The sequence below is a fragment of the Canis lupus genome, chromosome 4 (assembly GCF_048164855.1).
Source record: "Canis lupus baileyi chromosome 4, mCanLup2.hap1, whole genome shotgun sequence".
Taxonomy (NCBI): domain Eukaryota; kingdom Metazoa; phylum Chordata; class Mammalia; order Carnivora; family Canidae; genus Canis; species Canis lupus.
This window is the reverse complement of record NC_132841.1, coordinates 24,955,870-24,968,032: the sequence shown is the minus strand read 5'-3', so window position 1 is coordinate 24,968,032 and position 12,163 is coordinate 24,955,870. Positions and strand designations below refer to the sequence as shown.

General features: G+C 53.6%; 2 protein-coding genes across 31 annotated transcripts in view; both read left to right on the top strand.

The window, feature by feature from the left end:
- The window catches only part of CAMK2G (calcium/calmodulin dependent protein kinase II gamma), a 55,389-nt gene extending 52,215 nt beyond the window's left edge, over positions 1 to 3,174 (top strand). For 25 of the 28 annotated variants that reach the window (XM_072823655.1, XM_072823631.1, XM_072823644.1 and 22 more), the window contains 2 exons: positions 460 to 704; positions 1,148 to 3,174. In XM_072823655.1, coding sequence (XP_072679756.1) covers positions 460 to 692 — 233 coding nt within the window. In that variant the 3' untranslated portion in view covers positions 693 to 704; positions 1,148 to 3,174. The remainder of the gene's footprint in view (positions 1 to 459; positions 705 to 1,147) is intronic. The other 3 variants (XR_012029535.1, XR_012029536.1, XM_072823656.1) reach the window with 2 other exon arrangements.
- Positions 3,175 to 3,797: 623 nt separating this feature from the next.
- On the top strand, positions 3,798 to 12,139 carry NDST2 (N-deacetylase and N-sulfotransferase 2). 3 transcript variants are annotated; one of them, XM_072823625.1, is made up of 16 exons: positions 3,798 to 3,936; positions 4,590 to 4,685; positions 6,074 to 6,112; positions 6,201 to 7,556; positions 7,744 to 7,831; positions 8,144 to 8,298; positions 8,483 to 8,668; positions 8,949 to 9,077; positions 9,209 to 9,391; positions 9,484 to 9,580; positions 10,117 to 10,240; positions 10,379 to 10,553; positions 10,805 to 10,924; positions 11,030 to 11,139; positions 11,311 to 11,413; positions 11,510 to 12,139. In XM_072823625.1, exons 4-16 carry the CDS (start codon positions 6,552 to 6,554, stop codon positions 11,633 to 11,635), a joined length of 2,601 nt encoding a protein of 866 aa, XP_072679726.1. In that variant the 5' UTR covers positions 3,798 to 3,936; positions 4,590 to 4,685; positions 6,074 to 6,112; positions 6,201 to 6,551; the 3' UTR covers positions 11,636 to 12,139. The 3 variants fall into 3 exon arrangements, with proteins under 3 accessions (XP_072679726.1, XP_072679727.1, XP_072679725.1); XM_072823626.1 differs by having other exon boundaries at positions 10,754 to 10,924; positions 11,030 to 11,102; XM_072823624.1 differs by having other exon boundaries at positions 10,754 to 10,924.
- Positions 12,140 to 12,163: the final 24 nt, after the last annotated feature.

Genomic DNA, 12,163 nt, shown 5'->3' with positions numbered 1-12,163 from the left:
CTTGATTTTGCTCTGCAGCCAATTAGGGACAAGCCAACCCTTAGGAAATCTAAACATCAGCCTGGAAGAGTGGAAAGATCTTAGGCTTTGTTAAAGAGTCAGATGGTCTGAGTTCAAATGTTGTGTGATTTGAGCAAATTACTTAACCTCCTTGAGCCTGTTTCATTATCTTATAATAAAAATATTGACCAAGAAATAGAGCTTATGTATGTAAAACCCCAGCACAATGTCTGATTAAAGTAGCAGTTGCTATTATCCTCGTTCTCCACCTCTTTCTTCCTTTTGGATAACTGAGACTTATTGTCCTGGGATTTCCTGACCTCTGGTGTCTGCGGGACTTAGAGACTGCCAGAATGGTTGCTGGAACGAGGGGCAGACCTGGAAGTGCAGGCTGGGAGGAAAATCCGTGCCTGGGCCTGACGCCCTCCTACCTCCTACATTTTGCCTTGCCCCCTGCAGTTCTGTCCAAGAACAGCAAGCCCATCCACACCACCATCCTGAACCCGCACGTCCACGTGATTGGGGAGGACGCAGCTTGCATCGCCTACATCCGCCTCACCCAGTACATCGATGGGCAGGGTCGGCCTCGCACCAGCCAATCGGAGGAGACCCGGGTCTGGCACCGCCGGGATGGCAAGTGGCTCAATGTCCACTATCACTGCTCAGGAGCCCCTGCTGCACCGCTGCAGTGAGCTCAGCCACAGGTGCACCTGGTAGGGGGGGTGTGAGGTAGGGGACAGGTGGGATCAGAGGTGGGAAAGTCACACTGGGGGAGGAGATCTCGACCATCTCAGAGGCGTGGCAAAGGCGGGCAGACAGACTTGTGTCTGGCCCCAGGACTCCAAGTTAAGTTGGGTGACTTTGAACAGGTTATTTCCCTACCCCAAGCCTCAGTTTCCTTAGCTGTCAAAAAGAGAGAGAAAGTGGTTCCTATTTCTGTGAGTTGTGAGGATTAAATAAGATACTCCTAAGTGAAGCATTTGCTCTCAGCAAATGTGAAGTGATGTTATATTTAAATGCTAGCTTCTCCCCCATCCTCCACCTTCTCAGGCAGACTTGGCCATGTGTATAGTGTGTTTAAGTCCTTGGAACTCATCTGTGTGCTTATTGTCCTTTGTTCTGTTACCACATCTGTCCTCTTTGACAGGGGCATTAGGAGATCCCAGCCGGAGGTCAAACCTTCGCAGCCAGTGGCTCTGGAGGGCCTGAGTGACAGCGGCAGTCCTGTTCGTTTGAGGTTTAAAACAATTAAATTACAAAGCGGCAGCAGCCAATGCACGCCCCTGCATGCAGCCCTCCCGCCCGCCCTTCGTGTCTGTCTCTGCTGTACCGAGGTGTTTTTTACATTTAAGAAAAAAAAAGAAAAAAAGATTGTTTAAAAAAAAATGGAATCCATACCATGATGCGTTTTAAAACCACCGATAGCCCTTGGGCTGGCAAGAAGGCAGGAGTTTGTGTGACACCCGTCCTGGCATGAGCAGCCGGCTCACCCACCAGCCTTGAAGAGGTGAGCTCGGCCTCTGGCCTCCATGGACTCGGGGGGCCAGGTGAGAACTCTGACAGAGCTCTGGGGGCTGTGATGTGATTGCAGCCCCTGAGGTGGCCTGCCTGCCCCAGGTCTAGGAATGGACTTCTTCTGAACTTGCATAGCGCCTAGAATGAGGCTGATGAGAACATCGTGGCCGTCAGACCTACTTGGGAGAGAATGCAGAGCTCCCAGCCTGCTGTGGAGGCAGCTGAGAAGCAGTGGCCTCGGAACTGAGGGACTGAGGGCCTGGACGTTGCTATACTGTTCCATTTAGTGTAGAAGGGAAGAGAATTGGTGCTGCAGAAGTGTGTCCGCTACAAAGCTGATGAGAAACCTCGTGTTAGTCTGACATGTACTCACTCATCCATTTCTATAGGATGCACAATGCACGTGGGCCCTGATACTGAGCCCTAATACCTGCAGCTGGGAAGAGGGAGGGGTTGCTGCTTTGCTTTGTGTTTGTTTTCTTATAACTTAGCAAGGAGAGAGCCACGCCCTGGTCAGGGCTCCCCTTGCTGCTTTTGGCAGTTCTGTTTCTGTGCTAATTTGGACCATCCTTGTCTTGCCTTTTCATGGTGGTGGTCCCCGTGCTGACCCTCATCTGGGCCTGGGCCCTCTGCCAAGTGCCCCTGTGGGATGGGAGGAGTGAGGCAGCGGGATTGAGTTGATGGTTGTTTCTATGCATTCAGGCTGCCCTCAGGACTGCCTCCCTTCTTACTCTTCCCTTGCTGCACGTCCATCTCTTTTCCTGTCTTTGAGATTGACCCGACTGCTCTGGCAAGAAGAGGTGTTCTCTTTAAAGAGGCCTCTACTGACCACCTGAAGTATATGACTTACTGCTGGACAATCTGCATGGGCATCACCCCCCCTCACCTGCATGTACCCAAAAGAGGTGTCCAGAGCCAAGGCTCCTACATTCATTGTCCCTCTCTGTGCTCAAGGAGTTCCATTCCTGGAGGGAAAGATCTATATATACTCTAAGCAGACAGCAGAGAAGATAATGGAGGAGCAATTGGTCATGGCCTTGGTTTCTCCAGAACAACTGTGCAGACTTATCTGCACAAATATCTGCACTATTGGGGGAAAGGTGGGTAAGCCCTAGCTTCCTGGACTACCTTCAGGGGGCACAGGAGCTGGGAGAAGAGGCAAAGCTACAGGTTTACCTTGGAGCCAGCTGAGAAGAGCAGACTCACAGGTGCTGGTGCTTGGGTTTAGCCAGGCTCCTCTGAGCACCTCATGCATGCCTCAGCCCCTGGGCCCTCGCCCTTTCTTGCCCTGCAGCCTGCAGTACCAGCACGCAGACGCCTTCACCACAGGGTTTGGTTTTGCTGGCTTGAAGAAAAATGGTCTTAGAGTTCATTAAGACCCATAGCTTCATATGGCTGCTCCAGCCCCACTTCTTAGCATTCTTACTCCTCTTCTGGGGCTAATGTCAGCATCTATAGACAATAGACTATTAAAAAAAAAAAAAAAATCACCTTTTAAAACAGGAAATGGAAGGCATTTGATGCAGAATTTTTGCATGATGACATAGAAATAATTTAAAAATAGTTAGTGTTTGTTCTGAATGTTGGTAGACCCTTCATAGCTTTGTTACAATGAAACCTTGAACTGAAGATATTTAATAAAATAACCTTTAAACAGTCCATTGTGTTACTGCTGTTGGAGGCTGATGGCCAAGGGCTTAAGATTTAGCAGCCTGGGTTACAGGGCCTCAGACGGAGACATGTAGCTTCTCCCACTCCCTTGGGGCCCGTTTTAGAATAAAACTTCCTCACAAACTCCTCAGCCTCCAAGCAGCCCGCCCGGCGGGCTGCGGCGGCCAAGGCGAGTCAGGCTGGGGAGCGACGCTGCGGGTCCGCGGCGGTGGGCCGGGGTCTCGCCCCGCCCCCGGCCCCGCCCGCGTCGGGGCCCGCCCCGCCCCCTCGCCCTCCGCGGGCCCGCTCGGCTCCCCCTGCGCCGGGCGGAGTGGACGAGCCCGTAGCCTGGCCCCGCCCCCGCCCCGGGAGCCCCGGCGCCCGACGCTCGCCGGACTGTGCCACCGGGCGGGGAGGTGGGGGAGCGCCTCTCCGGGCGGGGCGCGCGGCCCGCAGTCTGGGAGGCCGACGCTGCCCAGGGCGCTGCGGAGGGCGGCTCGGCTGCCCGGCAGTTCGGCAGCGCGGCTGCGAGGCGCGGACTCCGCCGGGACCCGAGCGGGCGCCGCGAGCGGCAGCGCGCCGCCTCCCCCCCCCCCCGGGTGGCCGCGGTGGTTGGGCCCGGCTGCGGCAGAGCGTTCGCTCGGAGATGGCGGAGCCGCGGCGACGCGGCCAGAGGCCCCGAGAGCTGGGAAGCCGGGCAGCCCCGGGACGCGGCGGAGCCCGGGGCCAGCGGGGACGCCGCCTAGTCCGCCGGGTGAGCCGCCCTTGAGGGTAACCACCCCCACTCAGACTGTGGCCCCCCCGCGGTCGCCCGCAGTTCCTCCCCTCACACTTCCCCTCAGTGTTGCCACCATCACCACCCGCGGGCTTGTCCCGGGCGGCCCTCGGCGCGGCCCCGCGCTGCCCTCTCCCGCGGCCCTTCCACCCGCCGCCCTCCCGGTTGCCTCAGTGCCCTCGGTGCGGGGCTCCGCCTTCCCTCTGGGCTCTCCCAGCCCGACGCCTGCGTCGATGTCACCCCCGGCTCTCCTCAGCGCGTCCCTTGCCCGGCTCCCGGCTGGCGCTCCCTTGGCGTCCACCTGTGACCGCATGTACCTCCTCCGCAGGGACCCCCGGTCCGTGCCCCCCCGGTGCGCCAGCCCCGCATCCCGTCGTCGCTGCTCGGCGCCCCCTCCTCCGCCAGCGGCCGCAGCGCCCGTCTCCCCGCGCGGGGCCCCCAGCCCCGCCTTCCCGGTCCCTAAGCCCGGGTGCTGTCGCCCAGCAGGCCCGGTGACCCCCGCGGTTTCTGCCCCCAAGACCTCCCGGCGCTGCCCACACGCGCAGCACCCCTGCCCCGTGTCCCTGCTTCGGGGTTTGCCATCCCACCCCGCGCTCTACCCCAGTAGCTCCCGGGGCGCCCCTTCCCTGAGTATCGCTGCTGCTTCTAGGTGTGAAGCCGACATGCAGCGGTTTACCAACACAGGCTGTGGAGCTTGACGGGCCTGACTCTGAAGCCCTCCACTCACTGGGCTGTGTGATCCTGGGCAAGTTACTAAGCTTCTCTGGACCTCAGATTACTCCTGTGTAAACGGGGATAATAATAGTATCTACTCCTTACCTACCTCCCAGGGCTGGTGTGAGCGTTAATATTTGGAAAGCTCTTAGAAGAATGTCTGACGAAGAGTAAGCTCTCAGTAACTATTTGCTGTTTTTCTTACCATTAATGGGTGAGACACCCTGAGTGTCCACTCCCCCCACCCCCCCGTTTCCCTCCAGTTTCCTTTAACTCTTAGGATTTACCCCTTCCCATCACCATTTTGATCCTCCCCGAGCTTTTTTTTTTTTTCTCACGTCCATTAATTTGACCCAGACCAAAGCCCAGCTGTTCTTAAATTATCTCCCAATTCCAAGGAACCCTGTCTCTGCCTAATCACCCCTGAGTTGTGTGTGTCTGGGAGGGGGGTAGTAGAGTGGGATTGTCAGTCATTGGCCTTACTAGGAATGGCCGAGCTGGAGAGAGGAGCATTAAAGCTTTTAGAAGCAGTCTATCTATTTAAGAAAACAGTCTCCAAAATTAGGCCTCCCTGAAACTGTTTTCTGATCACACTGTCCTTACCTCTCTCTTATTGGTTGGATATGACTTAAGCTCCTGTTGCTCTCATCCAGCCCCACTCAGTTTGCTGTTTTTGAAACAGGCTTCAATCCCTCATGTCTCCACAGTTTAGCTCAGGACCTTCCTGAGCTGTTCAGTGATGAGGATATAGTATCACCTAGGCTAAGTTAGGAAGGAAAGCTAAAGTGATAGAGAGACTCTGGAGTCAGCTCTCTGGGTTATCTCAGGCCCCAGTGATGTGGCCTGCCCTGGGGCTACATTTTTGTCACCTCTCTGACACTGGTGCAGGTGAGGTGAAGGGCAGGGGCTGAGTAATTTTTCACAAGCAATGGAAAAGAGAGTTCCCAGGTTCTGGATTTGGAAGTGAATTGACTGATTACCTAGCAGCATTTCTCTTGCCTCTTCAACTCCCCCCACTCTAGCGTCCTCCTGACTGCAAGTTCGTTAGTGCTTTTAGCTTGTGATGTTGGGTTTGATTGATGAGGAAGATTAACAGACTCATGAGTTTCCTCTTATCTGATATTTCGTTGGAGCACGGGACTTGTGGGGCTTTCCGTCCCTCCCTCCCAGGCCGACCAGAGCTCCTGCTGGCTGACCAACTGCTCAGTCTTGGGCTGGGAACTTTTTTCAGAGCAGGTTCATTTTCAGCCTCCTGGACTGTTTGATCTCTTGTTGATGAGATTTATTCCCTTCCAACCCTTGAATATACTGCTCTAGCTCAGAAATTAGCTCAGGAAGGGGAATTTAGACAGTGTTTTCAGAAAGGGAACAAGCTATGAAATGAAAGTATGAGACTCGGATTGTGTTGTTCTTCTGCAGGAGCTTTTTTTGGAAAAGAAATCATCCTGTGAGCAGGAGGTAAGAGAGATGCGTGAAGAGGGGAATGGATTAAAGATACACTTTCAGGTGGAGAAGTAACCCATTGATTTTTCTGTCTTATAAATAGTGAGAGCAGAGATGATGAACTTTGTTAACCTTTGATGTGAGGAGCTCAGCAGGACGGAGAGTGGAACCTCGCTAGATTTGCATCCTGAAGCCATGGAGCAGGGGGCCATGGTGACCTGAGACCAATGGACTCTGTCCAGTTGCCCCTTATTGCCCCTTCTGACTCCCCTACCCTAAAGTAAGGGTACTTGACTCCAGCTTTTCAGGGGGCTGACCCTGAGGAAATCCTTTTCCCTTATTTTCCTATCTTTCTACCCTCCTGAGAGAGCCCCAGCCTATAGAACTCCTACCTCCCATCCCCTGAGGTAGTCCCCATCCCTGCCTCCCCTTCCCCGCCTCCCCTTCCCCCGCCATGCTCAAGCTGTGGAAGGTGGTACGCCCAGCTCGGCAGCTGGAACTGCACCGCCTCATACTGCTGCTGATTGCTTTCAGTCTGGGCTCCATGGGCTTCCTGGCTTACTATGTGTCCACCAGCCCCAAGGCCAAGGAACCCTTGCCCCTGCCCTTGGGAGACTGCAGCAGTGGTGGAGCAGCTGGCCCTGGCCCTGTGCGTCCTCCAGTCCCACCACGGCCCCCCAGGCCACCAGAGACAGCTCGAACTGAACCTGTGGTCCTTGTATTTGTGGAGAGTGCATACTCCCAGCTGGGACAGGAGATTGTGGCCATCTTGGAGTCTAGTCGTTTTCGCTATAGCACCGAGCTAGCACCTGGCCGAGGGGACATGCCCACACTGACTGATCATACCCGTGGCCGCTATGTCTTGGTCATTTATGAAAACCTGCTCAAGTATGTCAACTTGGATGCGTGGAGTCGGGAACTGCTAGACCGGTACTGTGTGGAGTATGGTGTGGGCATCATTGGCTTTTTCCGAGCCCATGAACATAGCCTACTAAGTGCCCAGCTCAAGGGCTTTCCCCTTTTTCTACACTCAAATTTGGGGCTCCGGGACTACCAAGTGAATCCTTCTGCCCCCCTACTGCATCTCACACGCCCCAGCCGCCTAGAACCTGGGCCACTGCCTGGTGATGACTGGACCATCTTCCAATCCAATCATAGCACATATGAACCAGTGCTTCTTGCCAGCCTTCGGCCAGCTGAGCCCCCTGTGCCAGTACCAGTGCCTCGCCGGACCCGGCTTCCCACTGTCATACAGGACCTGGGGCTTCATGATGGCATCCAACGGGTGCTCTTTGGCCATGGCCTTTCCTTCTGGCTCCACAAGCTTGTTTTTGTTGATGCTGTTGCGTACCTCACTGGCAAGCGCCTCTGCCTAGACCTTGACCGCTACATCTTAGTAGACATCGATGACATCTTTGTGGGCAAGGAAGGTACCCGCATGAAGGTGGCTGATGTTGAGGTCAGTCTTTTTCCTCCAATTGCTTTCCTTAGAAGCTGTGTCAAGCTCTATCCTATCAGACTACCCTGACTCTGAGCTTGTCATCGGTATAATCTCTGCCCTTTTCAGTCAAGAAGTACACTGCTTCTCATTTTTCTTCTGTTTAGTGTGCTCTCATGATTTCTCGTGTTCCTGCCACCTTTTCCAGGCTCTGTTGACCACCCAGAACAAACTCAGGACCTTAGTCCCCAACTTCACCTTCAACCTGGGCTTCTCGGGCAAGTTTTATCATACTGGTGAGTATTCTTCTGCCCTCTCAGCATATCAGTCTTAGTGTGATCTGTCCCTTCACTGTTCATCTTCCTGGGTAGACAAGTTGGAGAAAAGGGGCAGGGTTTGGGATCAAAATGTTGTGTGGAGCGGGCGGCGGATGTGAATTTAGGTTAGCATGGTTGGCTGGAAGACAAGTTAGCGGGGGGACAGATAGGCTTAGGTAGGCAGAGGTCAACAATCTTGTCCAAAGAATGGAAGGTGGTCAGTATTGTTACGGAACAGAGGAGGGCACAGGGCCCAACTGGCTGTGGTCAGTGGTCAGTGTGTGATCATAGGGACAGAGGAGGAGGATGCAGGGGACGACATGCTGCTGAAGCACCGCAGAGAGTTCTGGTGGTTCCCCCACATGTGGAGCCACATGCAGCCACACCTGTTCCACAATCGCTCCGTGCTGGCTGACCAGATGAGGCTCAACAAACAGTTTGCTCTGGTGAGACACTTGGATCTCGTCCCCATACTTTTGCCCAAAGATAATGCTTCCTTTTCAACCTTCCCCTAATGGGTACCCTTTCCCTACCCTGTCCATTTTTCTTTCTGTGGAGGCATCCCCACCCTCTTTACCCTCTACTCCCTAAACCTCACCAGGTCCTGGTGAGAGTCTATGCCATTCCCAGGAGCATGGGATTCCCACGGATCTGGGGTATGCTGTGGCCCCCCACCACTCGGGTGTATACCCCATCCACACGCAGCTCTATGAGGCCTGGAAATCTGTGTGGGGCATCCAGGTGACCAGCACTGAGGAGTACCCCCATCTCCGCCCTGCCCGCTACCGCCGTGGCTTCATTCACAATGGCATTATGGTGAGGGACCCCCAACACAAACTTGAATCAAACTCCTATGTTTAGACAACCACCACCCTGCATTGACTTCCTTCCTATCAACTTCTAGTCCAAGTTTACATAATAGGGGGTAGAGGGGTAAAACATCATAGTGCACATACTAGGAGTTTTAGTGGTATAACTCAGACCTCTACAAACCCAAGGAATCGTTAATGCTTAGGACTTTTGTTCCTTATCTGCTTTTCATTCCACCTTTCAAATCTCATCTCTTCCCCGCCCCCCCCCAACCCCCTTCTTCTAGGTACTGCCACGGCAGACGTGTGGCCTCTTCACTCACACAATCTTCTATAACGAATATCCCGGAGGTTCTCGTGAACTAGACAGGAGCATCCGAGGTGGAGAGCTTTTTCTGACAGTGCTGCTTAATCCGGTAAGGTGCTGAGAGGAAGGGCTAGAAGACTGGAGGGCCGAAGTGTATGGAGGCTGGGACCTTTGCTTACCAAGCCTGATTCTGAGGTGGGGTAGGCTCTCCAGTTCTGACATGCAGGCACCCCCTTACAGATCAGCATTTTTATGACCCATCTGTCCAATTATGGAAATGATCGGCTGGGCCTGTATACCTTTGAGAGCCTGGTGCGCTTCCTCCAGTGCTGGACACGGCTGCGCCTACAGACCCTTCCTCCTGTCCCTCTCGCACGAAAGTACTTTGAACTATTCCCTCAAGAGCGAAGCCCCCTTTGGCAGGTATGGGTGGAGCTCAGGGTGACCAGAGATGTGATGAGGGCGGGGAGGGTTGAGGAAAAGATTAGACATCTGATTCTTTGCTTCATCTTCAGAATCCTTGTGATGACAAGAGGCACAAAGATATCTGGTCCAAGGAGAAAACCTGTGATCGGCTCCCCAAGTTCCTGATTGTGGGCCCCCAGAAGACAGGTGAATCATCCCTAGCTAACTTCTCTTTCCCTGCCTTACACCCAAAGGATTCTTTGGCCAAAGAATTCCCTTCACATACCCATCCCTCCTTAATCCAGTCTCCTAAGACAGTGTTTCTTAATTCTGGTGGTGCATCAGAACCATCTGTGTTTTGTTTTGTTTTGTTTTGTTTTTTTTAAAGATCCACAAGTGAGGGCACCTGGGTGGCTCAATGGTTGAGTATCTGCCTTTTGCTCGGGTCATGGTCCCAGGGTCCTGAGATCAAGTTCCATGGGGAGCCTGCTTCTCCCTCTGCTTATGTCTCTGCCTGTGTGTGTGTGAGAGAGATGAATGAATAAAATATTTAGAAAAATCCACAAGTGATTCTGATCCAGTCAAGGCTGAAAACTATTCTAACACTTCCCTGGGCTTCTCTCAGTCTAGTTTGTCCAAAGGGGATATTACTACCCAGAGTGGTTATTTTCTCACCTCCCTAAAGTCCATGTTGTTGATCTGGTTTCTTTCCCACAAAAGCCTGAACTTTCTCTCCTGCTTAGGGACCACAGCTATTCACTTCTTCCTGAGCCTGCACCCAGCTGTGACTAGCAGCTTCCCTAGCCCCAGCACCTTTGAGGAGATTCAGTTCTTCAACGGCCCTAATTACCACAAGGGCATTGATTGGTGAGGCTGGGACCCTTGGAATGTTTCTCAGAGGAACACTCCCTTCCCTCAAAATACCCCGTTCCAACTTCCACTAGCACAGATGTTTGGCCCCTTCACTTTGCAAATTCTCTGCCTCTCATCTGTACTACTTCCTAGGTACATGGACTTCTTCCCTGTCCCTTCCAATGCCAGCACTGACTTTCTGTTTGAAAAAAGTGCCACCTACTTTGACTCAGAGGTTGTACCACGTCGGGGGGCTGCCCTCCTGCCACGAGCCAAGATCATCACTGTGCTCACCAACCCTGCTGACAGGGCCTATTCCTGGTATCAGGTGAGCCTGAAACTAGGGATACGTTAGGGCTTAAGTGAGGGAAGTGGTGACTGCTAGAGCGACAGAAGGAAGAGGGTAGGGAAACTAAGCCAGTCGCTCTGGGGAGGGGTTCTTATGCTGTTTATCCACCAGACCAAGAGTAGGGCAGAGTAATTCTCTCAAATCACCCATCCCTTCCCTTCCTATTCCTTGTCCTTCAGCACCAGCGAGCACATGGAGACCCAGTTGCTCTGAATTATACCTTCTACCAGGTGATATCCGCCTCCTCTCAGGCCCCTCTGGCACTTCGCTCCCTGCAGAACCGCTGTCTTGTCCCTGGCTACTATTCCACCCATCTGCAGCGCTGGCTGACTTACTATCCCTCTGGACAGGTACAGTCCCCCAATAGACTCTGTTGGGGTCCCCCTTCCCTTCCTCTTCCTTCAGTCTAGAGGCTTCTAAGGAATACAGAAGAAACCACATCCCTGTCCCTTTAGTTGCTGATTGTGGATGGGCAAGAGCTGCGTACCAACCCAGCTGCCTCAATGGAGAGCATCCAGAAGTTCCTGGGTATCACACCCTTTCTGAACTACACACGGACCCTCAGGTGGGAGAGTATGACCCAGGGGAGGAGGAATCTGGGGGAAATGGGGAAGCAGGTTGACCATGTCTGTTTGGAAGAGATGTGTGTCCCTGTGAGCTGGGAGAGGTAGTGTACATTTCTGGGGTTTGAATTTCCTTTCTCCCTACCAACCAGCGGCCTCTTCTCGTCAAGCAGGTTTGATGAAGATAAGGGATTCTGGTGCCAGGGTCTTGAAGGTGGTAAGACTCGCTGTCTCGGGAAGAGCAAAGGCCGAAGGTATCCAGATATGGACACTGAGGTGAGTAAAGCCTGGGACAAGGTATCCCTCTCTACCTCTAAGATCTCATCCTTGTCCCACTCCTTACCATTTCTGCCTCCATTTTTCTCCTATTAGTCCCGCCTTTTTCTTACGGATTTTTTCCGGAACCACAATTTGGATCTGTCGAAGCTGCTAAGCCGGCTTGGACAGCCAGTGCCCTCATGGCTTCGGGAAGAACTGCAGCATTCCAGTCTGGGCTGATGTCCGGGCCTCCTGTACCAGCAAAAGCCCCCTGCTTCCCTAAAGGGCAAGCCCAGAGCAGGGCCCAAAAGGGGGATAGAGTGGCCCAGCCCCTGCCCCTTCTACCTCAGTGGCCCCCAGGCCTGGGATGGCTGAGAAGGGAAGGGCAGTCCTTTCCCACAGCTCTGGGGTCTTATAAAGGGGCTTCCCTTGATACCCCACATCGTGGTACTAGGCACCTTTGACCCATGGTCTTAGAAGGTGGGCAGGAATGAAAGGGTCCAGGCAGGGTGTAGAGGAACTTATTAATCCAGTGACTTCCCTCTTCATCCTCAGCAGTATATCTATCTATACCTGACTATGGGAGGGACCCCCTACTGTGGGATCAATGGGATCTACCTGTGGCCCGGCCTCCCTAATGTCATTCACATTGAATGGGGACGAGGCCGGACAGTGGCTCATAGAGCTAAGTATGAGCCCTAGCTGTGGGCTAGAAATGTCCTTAAATAAACATCCTTATTTTTCTGTTTTGTCTGCCTCACTGGAGTG

What these genes read in the sequence shown, in the direction of transcription:
- NDST2 (XM_072823624.1), top strand. Translation starts at nt 6,552, where the DNA reads ATGCTCAAGCTGTGGAAGGTGGTACGCCCAGCTCGGCAGCTGGAACTG. An exon ending in TGACAGTGCTGCTTAATCCG is followed by an intron (nt 9,078 to 9,208) that starts GTAAGGTGCTGA and finishes ACCCCCTTACAG; the next exon opens with ATCAGCATTTTTATGACCCA. An exon ending in TACCACAAGGGCATTGATTG is followed by an intron (nt 10,241 to 10,378) that starts GTGAGGCTGGGA and finishes ACTACTTCCTAG; the next exon opens with GTACATGGACTTCTTCCCTG.